Source organism: Petromyzon marinus, chromosome 17 (assembly GCF_048934315.1).
Source record: "Petromyzon marinus isolate PM22_M1 ecotype Great Lakes invasive population chromosome 17, UKy_Petmar_22M1.pri1.0, whole genome shotgun sequence".
Taxonomy (NCBI): domain Eukaryota; kingdom Metazoa; phylum Chordata; class Hyperoartia; order Petromyzontiformes; family Petromyzontidae; genus Petromyzon; species Petromyzon marinus.
This window is the reverse complement of record NC_133683.1, coordinates 9,708,125-9,721,632: the sequence shown is the minus strand read 5'-3', so window position 1 is coordinate 9,721,632 and position 13,508 is coordinate 9,708,125. Positions and strand designations below refer to the sequence as shown.

The 13,508-nt window shown below is 56.1% G+C and overlaps 1 protein-coding gene across 1 annotated transcript in view; it reads right to left on the bottom strand.

Annotated features, from left to right (window-relative positions):
• LOC142924852 (uncharacterized) overlaps positions 1 to 12,109 on the bottom strand; it is a 42,264-nt gene extending 30,155 nt beyond the window's left edge. Inside the window, exon 1 of the mRNA XM_076067746.1 lies at positions 12,101 to 12,109. Within this exon, the coding sequence (XP_075923861.1) occupies positions 12,101 to 12,109 (9 nt within the window). The remainder of the gene's footprint in view (positions 1 to 12,100) is intronic.
• Between the last annotated feature and the right edge of the window lie 1,399 nt (positions 12,110 to 13,508).

Here is a 13,508-nt window from a genome sequence, read left to right as displayed (position 1 = left end):
CGTGCCAAGTCCAGCGTGTGTACGTGGCATTAGCTGCTGTTTACGTCTTCCCATCTCCGCGGGATGCCAGCTGATGTAATCACGGCAATTAGGACCCAGACTTGCCCTGGAAATCACCCCACTTCGTTTTTCTGCCAATCGAACAATGGCGTGGACCCACGTGCACCACAACATCCCGCGCGCGAGTCCGGCTCCCTGGAAGCCTCACCGGGGAGTCTCACCCCGCCCCCCCGCTGTGCGGTATTTACTCAGAAATTGATGTCCGCCCGCTTGTGTGCAGCAGCGCAGGGCAGTGCCGAGCAGCGAGCCCGCACGGGAAAAGTGTTTTCATCGGCCGCTTCCGTCTCTCTCGCAATGATTATTATTAAAATATGTGATGACAAGCCCGCGCGTCCATTACAGCGCCAAGCACGGGAAGTTTACACAGCCACCGCGTGCGACTTGTGTCGCTCCCGCTACATTTGCTGGCCCTGAACCAGCGGCGGAAATTCCATCTCGAGGGGGGCCTCAGTCTCCCCCATTTTACGCACCCCCCCCCTCCCAGAGGGATGATGTTGACGATGATGGGCTAAGTCGATTATAATTTAACACGGTTCACCTTCCCTTTGGTCGACTCAGCCTTAAATGAGTTCGCCGTGCGGTGAGCGAACTTCAGCAATGGGGGGACAATGGTGACCCAGCCCCTCTTGTGGGGGTGCTTGCTCGCCGGCAGCACTTTCCCCAGCAGCCCGTGTCGACTATCCGGGCACACTGTGCATGTACATGCACTGTGCGTGTCTATGGGGGTGGTGAGGGTGCGGGTCGCGCGCATTCCGCTCGGGGCCGCTTTGTTCGCTATAAATACTGCGCGCGTGCGCGTGTGTGCACGCGTGAGCGCGCGCGTGCGTGCACGCGTAAGTTTACGCGGGGGAGCGGTGGCGCAGTGATTAGCGCACTGCGCTATTATGAACCCGGCGACCTACATTTGATTCCCCGTTTACGGCCAACTTCGGTGATGAATATCGGAACCGGTTCTGGACCACCCCGAGTTCAACTCAGCCTTAAATGAATACCTGGCGCGCTGTGTAAACATCAGCACCGGGGAGACAAATGCAGCCGTGCGTGGTGGTGACCGCACCAGCCTTTCGTGTGCCTTGCCCTCCTTCGTAGGTGCTCGTTTGGAGCATTTTCCTTAAGGGGCCGTCCATAAATGACGTCACGCACCTAGGGGGGTGGGGTCAGACATTTGTGACGATGTGTGACGAGGGGGGGGGGTGAGAAATGTGACGTCACATCAAAATGCGCAACTTTTAATAAATATAGACAACACGTTCTACTTAATTAAATAGACTTTTAAATAAATGTTTTCTCCTACAACATCAGAGTGCAGCGCCACATTAAATACGCACTACAATGACAATAGTTTAAAGCGATTTGAAGCATGTTTATTTTCAAAATGGAAATATGTTTTTTTGGGGGGGGGGCAGAGCTTTGTGACGTCATATTTGAGGGGGGTCTGACTTTTTGTGACGCCGTGTGACGAGGGGGGGTGTCAAAAATCGTCCAAAATTGCGTGACGTCATTTATGGACGGCCCCTAACAGTCTGTCAAGGCTTCACGGGGGATCTTTGTCTCTGTGTGTAAATATTAGTGCTGGAGAGACAAAGGCGGCTAGCGGTGGTCCTGGCCTCCCACTGCATCGTGAGCCATGTCGGTCTTAATAGGTAGCAGTGTACCTACCTAGTCTATATAACTACGGGGGGGGGGGGAGGTCTATGCCGTGTGTGTGAGTGCGTGAGGTACAAGGCAGTGGAGACACAACCACCCCTGGGCTGTGCTGCGTCCGCGACTCACAGGGCCACGCGGACCACGAGAGCGGTGGTCCACCCAAGTGGCTCTCGTCTTTGCGTGGCGTCCCCGTGGCTCAACGTGCGGTGCACGCAGCCTGCTTAACGTCTTTCGCACCACGCCACGGAGCCAACCGTGCTCATCGAAGGTGCGGAGGAAGGAGAATAAACAAACAACAAAAAGCGGTTTAAAAGAAATGAGTTTGCCAATCCATAAGACTTCAGCTCCTAACGGCTTCTTAATTGTTGGGAAGGGAGAGCGTTCCAGACGGCCGCAGAGGCGCGCATCTGATCGCGCCGCGCAATGATGATGAAGATGATGCGGTGACCGTCAAAGTGATGACACTCGTCACCGCTCGAGTCCCCAGGGGGACACTCCTCGGTCTCACGCCACCACAAACTCCTCATTCAAACTCCTCATTCAAACTCCTCATTCAAACTCCTCATTCAAACTCTTCATTCAAACTCCTCATTCAAACTCCTCATTCAAACTCCTCATTCAAACTCCTCATTCAAACTCTTCATTCAAACTCCTCATTCAAATTCCTCATTCAAACTCCTCATTCAAACTCCTCATTCAAACCCCTCATTCAAACTCCTCATTCAAACTCCTCATTCAAATTCCTCATTCAAACGCCTCATTCAAACTCCTCATTCAAACTCCTCATTCAAACTCCTCATTAAAACTCCTCATTCAAATTCCTCATTCAAATTCCTCATTCAAACTCCTCATTCAAACTCCTCATTCAAACCCCTCATTCAAACTCCTCATTCAAACTCCTCATTCAAACTCCTCATTCCAACTCCTCATTCAAACTCCTCATTAAAACCCCTCATTAAAGCTCCTCATTCAAACTCCTCATTCAAACTCCTCATTCAAACTCCTCCTTAAAACTCCTCATTCAAATTCCTCATTCAGACTCCTCATTCAAACTCCTCATTCAAACTCCTCATTCCAACCCCTCATTCAAACTCCTCATTCAAACTCCTCATTCAAATTCCTCATTCAAACTCCTCATTCAAACTCTTCATTCAAACTCCTCATTCAAAACCCTCATTCAAATTCCTCATCCAAACTCCTCATTCAAACTCCTCATTCAAACCCCTCATTCAAACTCCTCATTCAAACTCCTCATTCAAATTCCTCATTCAAACGCCTCATTCAAACTCCTCATTCAAACTCCTCATTCAAACTCCTCATTAAAACTCCTCATTCAAATTCCTCATTCAAATTCCTCATTCAAACTCCTCATTCAAACTCCTCATTCAAACCCCTCATTCAAACTCCTCATTCAAACTCTTCATTCAAACTCCTCATTCAAACTCCTCATTCAAACTCCTCATTCCAACTCCTCATTCAAACTCCTCATTCAAACTCCTCATTCAAACTCCTCATTAAAACCCCTCATTAAAGCTCCTCATTCAAACTCCTCATTCAAACTCCTCATTCAAACTCCTCATTCAAACTCCTCCTTAAAACTCCTCATTCAAATTCCTCATTCAGACTCCTCATTCAAACTCCTCATTCAAACTCCTCATTCCAACCCCTCATTCAAACTCCTCATTCAAACTCCTCATTCAAATTCCTCATTCAAACTCCTCATTCAAACTCCTCATTCAAACTCCTCATTCAAACTCCTCATTCAAACTCCTCATTCAAACTCCTCATTCAAACTCCTCATTCAAACTCCTCATTCAAACTCCTCATTCAAATTCATCATTTAAATGCGTCATTCCTCGTGCAGCAGCCTCAGGAGAGAAGCGTTCGTTCCTTTCATTCATGGAGCATGTTTATTGTACGCGCTGTTGTGATTAAACATGGTTGAACGTTCGCCCATGGGGCTTGGAACCGTTGGACCAACGTTGGCCCATGTTTACCGGGGTGTGGGTAGTACAATCAATGCTACTGCCGAGCAGTAATTTTTACGAGATATAAACCGGTTTTTTTTCCACATCAGGCCTACTAAGTTAAGTAGCTTTTTTTCAGAAGCGACCCCCTGACAATATACGATAGCTCAGCCAAGTGGTTTGTCACGTGCAAACGTAGCACAATCACATTCTCTAAATGCGTGTTTCTAAACGTGGAGGGAAAAACCGGAGGACTAAGATCAAATTTAACGTGACCACGGGGAAAGGCACCGCAAACTCCAAATACAGAGCAGGGGTCACGGTCGGGAACGAATCCACGACCTCCTGTATACCAGGCGAGGTAGTTAATATCTCCTAGCCACCGCGGCGTCCCGAGAGAGCGTTTGTTCATCCATCAGGCCACGGGTCTTCCGGACCAATGTTTCCGGCAGCATTTGTTTCCGCGGGCAAACTCTGGAGAGGTTTTAAGGAATCCGAGCCTCATGGGCAGCCGCTGTGTGTCTGTATGGGGTGAAAGGGACACTTGTCTGACACTGAATAATTGAGGGAGTCTCGGGGGTTCAATGGGCACGCTTATAACTCGTGAAGCCAAACGAAGGCATCGCTGGTGGAGCGAGTGGACAACGGCACGTGTCACACAACTCCGGACCGGGTGTCGGAGTCGGGGTGGGGGGCAGGCCAAGCAAAGGGGTTATAGGGGGCTGGGGGTTGGGCCCGCTCGTGTGGGTTAAGGTTCCCGTGGGGGGTGGAGAGTGGGGGGGTGACGCAGCGCGGCTGCAAGGGTGAGGCCGGTGTCCGGTGTCGCTACCGCCGGGGCACGGGGGGTGGAGGGGACGCGAGTGGCACGCGAGTGGCACGCGACCCCCGGCAGCCGCAATAGGCGCTCGCTAACAGCGCGCGCCCCCTGCACGCGGGCGCTGCGCTTCTCTGTGGACGGCATCACAACAGGGGGAGGAGCGGGGAGTGGTGGCGCGGTGCAGGAGTTGGATTCCGAGCCACGGCGTCCATTGGCGGCGAGAGATATCTGAAGCGGTCCTTGGCTTTCCCTGGGTCGACTCAGCCTTAAATGGGTTTGGCGCGGTGCGTAAATATCAACGTTGGGGAGACAAAGGCGGTCGGGCGTAGCTCTGGTAACACCATCTAAAGGTGCTCGCTACCCAGCACTTGCCCCTTCAATGCAGACGGCTATACGGTGGCGCTTTGACTTTGTTTTCTTAGGGCATTTGCCAACTCAATGTCCCTCACCGATATGCACACCGGGTAATGTGACACCCGCACCCGTATCGATAGCAGTCGTGTCATCACTCGGTATCGCGTGTGCCCCGTATCTAATGATACCTTGTGAGCTGTATTACGTGGGTATCTGTATTGTGTTGTGTATGTGCATGATATATTGCTGCCATTCATGCGAATGTCTGTGTGTGTGTGGGTGTGATAACCCTAAGACAAAGGCGGCCGGGCGTGGCGCTGGCTACCCATTCCCTCGTGTGCCGTTCCGTGCTCGCTAACGGCACTTGCCCCAACAGTCTGTTAAGGCAATACGGGGGATCTTTATCTTTGGGGAGCGGTGGCGCAGTGGTTTGCGCACTGCACTACGACACCGGCGGCCCGAGTTCAATTGGCGCTCACGAACATTAACGGTGGCGATTAGTTGAATCGGTTCTGGGCCTCCCCTAGGTCGACTCAGCCTCAAACGAGTACCTGGTGCGGTGTTTAAACATCGCCACTGGGGCGACAAAGGCGGCTGGGCATGGTGCTGATCACCCACCCCATCGTGTGTCGTGTCAACCTTCTACTCGCTAGCAGCACTTGCCCCAAGAGCTTGTTGTCTTTGTCGTTGTGTGTAGGCACGCCCGTGTGTCTTTGTGTGTGTGTGTGTGGGCACGTGTGTGTGTGGGCATGTGTTTGTGTGTGTGTGGGCACGTGTGTGTGTGGGCATGTGTTTGTATGTGGAGGGGCACGTGTGTGGGCATGTGTTTGTGTGGGCACGTGTGTGTGGCCATGTGTTTGTGTGTGGGGGGGCACGTGTCTGGGCATGTGTGTGTCTTTGTGTATAGGGGGCACGTGTGTGTATGCATGTGTGTGTCTTTGTGTGTGGGGGGGGGGGGCACGTGTGTGTGTGCATGTGTGTGTCTTTGTGTGTGTGGGGAGCGATAGTGTAGCGGTTAGCGTGCTGCGCTATGAACCCGGCGACACGGGTTCGATTCCCGCTCACGGCCAACACCAGTGACGATTTTCTGAACCGGTCCCGGGCCTCCCCTAGATCGACTCAGCCTCAAATGAGTACCTGGTGCGGTGTGTAAACATTGCCACTAGGGAGACAAAGGCGGTCGGGCGTGGTGCTGGCCACCCACCCCCTCGTGTACCGTTACCGGCCTTCATAGGTGCTCGCAAACAGCACTTGCCCCTACAGTCTGTTAAGGCTATACGGGGGATCTTTTTTTGTGTGTGGGGGGGCACGTGTGTATGTGGGCATGTGTGTGTCTTTGTCCAGTAACTGTGCGCGTGTCACCGCGTGCGACGATGCAACTGGGTGCCCAGTCTATCGGGATCAGTTTCGATCTTTATGAGTATCATCAGCAAAGTTGAGAGGTCTATGAAACCAATCCTGCGGGGTTGCCACGAGGTGTTACTGACAGGAACGCTCGATACCACGGTGGATTATACCCCGGTTCTCGCTCAAGGCGAACATCAGTGGCGGGCACTGATGTCTGAATCCCATCCTGTCCCTCCCAATCGACCAATACCCGGCTGCGGTGAAGTATGGTCAAGCAACCCCCCATGACCGCCGTAGCCGCGGGCAGGCGGTCATCTGGCAGCGGATTGTACGCGGGCGCGAGGTAACTGCGAAGTTGTAGAGGCCGACGTCCGCCCCGCCGCCCTCGTTGCGCAGGTGGAGCGCAACGTTGGCCCCCTCCACTCCCTCCTCCACTCCTTCCTCCACCGCGCCGTTCGGCCCCTCTCGCCGGGCCCCCGCCGATCAGGTGATCGCCCCCCCCCCCCGCGCCAGCGCCCTCTCTGAGGGACATGGCTGGTGGCTGGCTCACCACCGCCCGGGATTATCCCGCACACGCCCACGTACACCACCACCACCACCACACAAAGTGAACGCGGAGGCGTGCACGCACGCGCCCCTGCAGGCGCTTATTCCGCGCAATGGTTAGCGCTAAAGAAAACGGCGGTGTTAATATGCGCACGCACCACCCGGGTGGTTGAGCCCTAATCCCCAACACACAAAGGCTAATGCTAAAGGACTGCATGAATGTGCGCGCACGCCTCGCCGTTAATGCTATTGTCGCTGTGTAAACACGCTGGGTAAACGACCGCTAGCGGGTTTATCACACCCCGCCCCCCCGCCCTAATTACTCACGCGGCACACTGCAGGCGCTCGTGTTTCACACACGCGCGCGTAAACACGTTCCAGCGTCGGCGGCTGTGTATGTTTTAATACACGCGCGCCTCACACACGCACTGAAATTACCAACACCACGCTGAGGTTCCCACCACACACACAGAATTCAGACTGCACCGATCCTCTGAAATAAAGTTTATTACCGGCGCAAATACCTTCTACCTGGAGGGGGAATACTTTTCGAGAAGAGATGAGCCTAACTCTGCCTACGAACCCAGTCACTCAAGAGTTTTACAACGTACTTTGAAGCTGGACTCACGGCATCACACGGACGCTGTGAGAGTCGGAGGGAGAAGGGCGAGAGAAGACTTCACCTATCACTGCCTCGCAGCGGCACTCGCTGGCATCACGCAGATGCTGCGAGTGGCTCGAGGAGGCAGGACGGCAGGGAGTGGGTCTTGACAGCCCAGAGGTTGAAGACAACTGACTTAATCGTCCCAGGGCTCCCACCTTTATTTTCTAAACTTCAAAGGCCCAGGGGGACGTTGCGCCGCGCAGCCAATCATGCGCCTGCTTTTCGATTTTAAACTGATGCCCCGCCTTTTCCTGGAGCGTTATTTTCTGTTACGCCTCGAACCAATGTCTACACGCCCGCTCTCGGTCCCGCGGACTGCACCTCCGCGGGGGGTCCAGGGCTTTCCCTCCCCCCTCCCCGTCTGCGCCGCCCGCATGCTATTTCCCCCCTAGCCGCTCCCCCCGTGCTGTGAGCATTCTCGTTGCGGTTTTCCCGGTGAGTTTCTGTGCGCCAATACAATTTTAAGCCAATTTAGGGGTACCGTAATGTAACCCTGTCCTGTGAGGGTCGGCCAATCTCCTGGCACCGGGAAACCGTGGGACTCTCCCTCTAGGGGGACTCCGGATTAAAACCCGATGTGCCAGGCAACCCCCCGTCAGGACACTACGTGGGTGCGCTGCGTGCGGGTTGTGTGTTTAGTGCGGGGGCCGGGAGGGGATCGCGGCGTTTGCGGAGTTGCTCCACGGTCGTGCCACTACAAAGTACTTCAATTATGACGGATGATGCCGCCTATTCCCGCGGCCTGGCTGATCATTTAACCCGAGGCTTCCTGCCATTGTCTCGGTACTGCCACTGCTGGGAAGCTCTGATAAGTTCTGCATTGGCCCGCCGAGATAAATAAAAAAAGTGCTTCGTGAACAAAAGCCGCATGATGGAGCCGTGGCACGAACGGTACCGCAATCAACAGGAAGGAGACTTTGCCGTGTGCCACGGGGCTTGAGACGCGGGCACAAAGATCCACCCCCAGGGGAGCCGTGCAGGCTTTTGGGGGCAAGCGCTGTTAGCGAGGTAGTATAGGTGGCCAACGCCACGCTCGGTCGCCTTTGTCTCCTCAGTTGCGATGTTTTTACACACCGCAACCAGGTTGAGTTGACCTAGGGGAGGCCCAGGACGGGTTCAGAATTACGACCGGCCGTGTTTGCCCCCCCGGTGGTGATTAGACGGCTAGGTTCGGTGAAAAAGAAGCTCAACATATATATATTTACACAACGAACCGGGTACTGGACTCGTTTAAGGCTGAGTCTACCTAGGGGGAGGCCCTTATCGGTTCGCATATTCGCCACCGATGTTCGCCGTGAGCGGGAAGCGAGCTCAGGTCGCTGGGTGCGCTGACCACTCAACACGCTCGCGCACAAAAACAACAGCTGCATGTATTCGCCACCACTTTGAGGTGCGGTTACCACCGCGCACCGTGCCAGGCTAGGTGCACTTTGACGCTATCATGCGACGTGTGCATGGAAGGCTTTTGATCATCGTCGCTGTCACGTCTCCTTCAGATTTGTGGATCGGACATTGCGTCGCTATTCGTTGTACAAACCTAGGGGTTGACTGACTGAGATGACTGGCAAAGGCGGCATCTATACTACCTTACTTTGCCAACTCGCTGCGTTTTATCCGCCCGGTGCTCCTCCGCTCGTTGTTGTGAGCGTCGCTCCTCTGCCCTCCGCTGTTGCTGGAGGGCGACTGCCTCAAACTCCCCAGCAGCAGCAGCGTCCTTCACGAGCCTCCTCCTCCTCCACAGAGGCCGATCTTGACACTGTTAGCACCGGTCACACGCAAGTTCCAACAGCTCCACGTCCTCCTGTACCGCGTCAGCCCATCATCTCTTCACCAAGCCCACTCAAGTCTTATTGTGTGATCACTGGAGCAGTGTCGGTGGTTCACTCCTGCTGACCTCGGTTCGATTCCTGGCCACGCTGCACAACGCCAGCCACCAATCGGCGTTCCCTACCTGAACTTGTCGTGGGCTTCCCTTAGGTCGACTCAGCATTAAATTAGTTCAACGTGAAGAACAATTAGCATCGAGGGGAAAATGATCTCGTTCTGAGTTATTCATGAGGGGGGTGGGAGGGGGGCTGGGTGGTCACGAGTGGGGGGGGGGCTGGGTGGTCACGAGTGAGGGGGACTGGGTGGTTACGAGTGAGGGGGGCTGGGTGGTCTCGAGTGGGGGGGGGGCGGGTGGTTACGAGTGAGGGGGGCTGGGTGGTCACGAGTGAGGGGGGCTGGGTAGTTACGAGTGAGGGGGGCTGGGTGATCTCGAGTGGGGGGGGGCCGGGTGGTTACGAGTGAGGGGGGCTGGGTGGTCACGAGTGAGGGGGCTGGGTGGTCACGAGTGAGGGGGGGCTGGATGGTCACGACTGAGGGGGGCTGGGTGGTCACGAGTGAGGGGGGCTGGGTGGTTACGAGTGAGGGGGGGCTGGGTGGTCTCGAGTGGGGGGGGCCCGGGTGGTTACGAGTGAGGGGGGCTGGGTGGTTACGAGTGAGGGGGGCTGGGTGGTCTCGAGTGAGGGGGGGCTGGGTGGTTACGAGTGAGGGGGGCTGGGTGGTCACGAGTGAGGGGGGCCGGATGGTCACGAGTGAGGGGGGGCCGGGTGGTTACGAGTGAGGGGGGGCTGGGTGGTTACGAGTGAGGGGGGGCTGGGTGGTCTCGAGTGAGGGGGGGCTGGGTGGTTACGAGTGAGGGGGGCTGGGTGGTCACGAGTGAGGGGGGCCGGATGGTCACGAGTGAGGGGGGGCCGGGTGGTTACGAGTGAGGGGGGGCTGGGTGGTTACGAGTGAGGGGGGCTGGGTGGTCTCGAGTGGGGGGGGCTGGGTGGTCTCGAGTGGGGGGGGCTGGGTGGTCACGAGTGAGGGGCGGCTGGGTGGTCACGAGTGAGGGGGGGCTGGGTGGTTACGAGTGAGGGGGGCTGGGTGGTTACGAGTGAAGGGGGCTGGGTGGTCACGAGTGAGGGGGGGCTGGGTGGTCATGAGTGAGGGGGGGCTGGGTGGTTACGAGTGAGGGGGGGCTGGGTGGTTACGAGTGAGGGGGCTGGGTGGTCACGAGTGAGGGGGGGCTGGGTGGTCACGAGTGAGGGGGGGCTGGGTGGTCACGAGTGAGGGGGGGCTGGGTGGTCACGAGTGAGGGGGGGCTGGCTGGTTACGAGCGAGGGGGGGCTGGGTGGTTACTAGCGAGGGTGTCCTCTTACAGGCTCGTAATAATAACAATAGCGTCACTACAAAGACAAAGGTCTCCCATATTTAGTTTGTTGTCCTTCCCCCGCACCTCCGATTAGCTTTCATGGTTGGCTACGTACGGTGCGAAAGAAATTCACCATACAGTACATACAGTAGACTTTTGAGGCAAGTGCTGTTAACCAGCACCTATGAAGGCCGGCACCGCACACGAGGGGGTGGGCGGCCAGCACCGCTGCTGGCCGCCTTTGTCTCCCCACGTGGCGATGTTTACACACCGCACCGGCTATTTGAGGCTGAGTCGACCTAGGCGGAGGCTCGTGACTGGTTTAGATAATCGTTATTGTCGTTGGCTATGCTACCGCCCTCCATTGCCTTGCCCCCCACTGCCTCGCCCCCCACCGCCTCGCCCCCCACCGCCCTCGCGGGGCAGGTGGGGCGAAACGTTTGCTCCCTCCACTCCCTCCTCTACCGCATCGATCGGGCCCCCGCCGGGCCCCCGCCGACCGGGTGATCGCCCCCCCCCACCTCCCCCGTGTTAGCGCCCCCTCTAAGGGACATAGCTAAATCGCTGGCTCACCACCGCACGGGGTTATTCCACACACGCACACGCTACGGCAGCGGCGAGCATGCGCGCGCCCCTGCCGGTGATTAGACTCTAAGATGCGCCCGCACTAAGCCTGACGCTAAACGGCTGCGGGAATGTGCGCGAACGCCTGCGGGCGGTCATACGCTAATCCACTTGCACTGCACACTAACACAAGCGCTAAGCGGTTACACGAATATGCGCGCGTGCCTCCAGGTGGTTAAACCCTAATCCGCTTGCACACAAAAGCTAACAAAAAGCGGCTGCACGCATATGCGCGCCGGCGGGTGTTTATGCGCTACTTCACACCCGCGTTAAGACGCGCTCTAAAGCGGCAGCGCGAACGCGTGCGCAACTGCAGGCGATAAATTGAACACACGCGCACGCTCGTAAACACTCACGAGCGTCGGCGAGCGGTTTTAACGCACCCCGCCCCCGCCCGAATACTCGCGCGGCAAGGCTGCACGGACGCGCGAACGTCGGCGGCCGTTTATGTTGTGATACATGCGCGTGCCCCACACACACACAGAAATCACACTGCACCGATACTTTGTACTAAAGTTTATTAACGGCGCAAATACACACTACCTGGGCGGGGGGAATATTTGCGAGAAGAGCTTAGCCTAACTCTGCCTACGAACGCAGTCACTCAAACGTCCGACCACGTACCTCGAAGCTGTGCTCACGGCATCGCACTCGCGCTGTGAGAGTCAGAGGGAGAAGGACGAGAGAAAACTTCACCTATTACTGCCTCGTAGCAGCACTCGCTGGCATCACACAAATGCTGCGAGTGGCTCTAGGAGACAGGATGGCAGGGAGTGGGTCTTAACGGCCCAGAGGTTGAAGACAAGAGCCCTAAAATCGTCCTGGCTACTCTTTTTATTCTCTAAACTTCAAAGGCCCAAGGTGACGTTGTACCGCGCAGCCAATCGTGCGCTTACCTGCGCCATCGTCCCTCTCGACCGTCTCTACCGTGGCCTAATTCCCTCACTGCAAAGGCTCAGGGTGGCATTGTACCGCGCGGCCAATCGTGCGCCTACCTGTGGTTATCGCCCCCCCGACTTCCCCGTTACCGTGTCCTTCCTCTTGTTCGTGGCGGCGGTCGCTGGCCACCCATTGTCCCTCGTTGCCTATTGTCTGGAAGGGCGCTTGCGCTTTTCTTACTTAATATTCTGCCCTCTGTCGTCCCCCCAATGTTGTGTGAGTAACTCATTGCGGTTGGCCCAGGGAACCTTTTCTTTCTGCGCCCACACAATGTTAAACCAATTTTAGGGGCACCGCAATGTAACCTGTCCTGCCAGGGTCGGCCAATCTCCTGGCACCGGGAAACCGTGGGACTTTCCCTCTAGGGGCCCTTCGGATTAAAACCCGATGTGCCAGGCAATCCCCCGCCAGGACACCACGTGGGTGCAAGTGCCACGTGTGTCTGTGTGCTCAGGGTGGGGGGGGGGGGGGTAGTGGACAATCGCGGCGCTTGGGGAGCTGCTCCGCGGTCGTGGCAGCACACTCCTCGTGAGCCGCCGTGGATCGCGTCGTCCCCTTTTCGCTGTCATCCCACCGCCATCTCTTGGATGAATGACGGCGACTGTCTCAAATCGGACCCGCTCTGATGCAACATTCGCGTATGTGCGTGTGCGTGTGTGTGCGCATCATCATCGTTACTAGTACTCTTGTGAGAATTACGCAGAAATGGGAGACCAGAATCAAGTGTGATGAGGTTGGGCGCGCGAGTGTTTAATGATAAGTTAGCATTCAAATGTGCTCTCACGCACGCTTCGCACTCGACGACGCTCTGTCTACACCGCACGGCTGTGTGACGGGGTCGTTGTATTAGCGCACAGTGGGGTAGCGCAGGTGGTGCATTTGCCAGCCATCTCACTCAGTCAACCGATGGCACCTGGGTGCCTGTGACCTTCTGCCAGCAGCTGAGCTGTCGACACTTCACGTGGCCTCAAAGTACACATGGCCTGGCACAGGTGCCGTGGACAGCCCTGCAGCTGAACAACAGCAGAGGCTACATCTCTGGTCAGAACGCTGGCAATCAGAGGGTGATTATCATGGGCGCCGTGGCTATGAGATGTTAACTCCCTCGCCTGATATGCAAGAGGTAGTGGGTTCGATCCCGACCCTGACGCCTGCAGTATATTTGGAGTTTGCGGTGTCTCTCTCCTCGTGGTCGCGTGGATTTTTCTCCGGCTCCTCCGGTTTTCCACCTCCACATTTAGAATAAATATCACGCGCTCGGAGCAATTTGGCTGCTATAAATTTCCACGCAATAAGCCACTTCGTCGAGCTATCGTCTGCATGGCGCAGTGCGCTAACCGCGGCGCCACCGCTCCCCACTGTGTT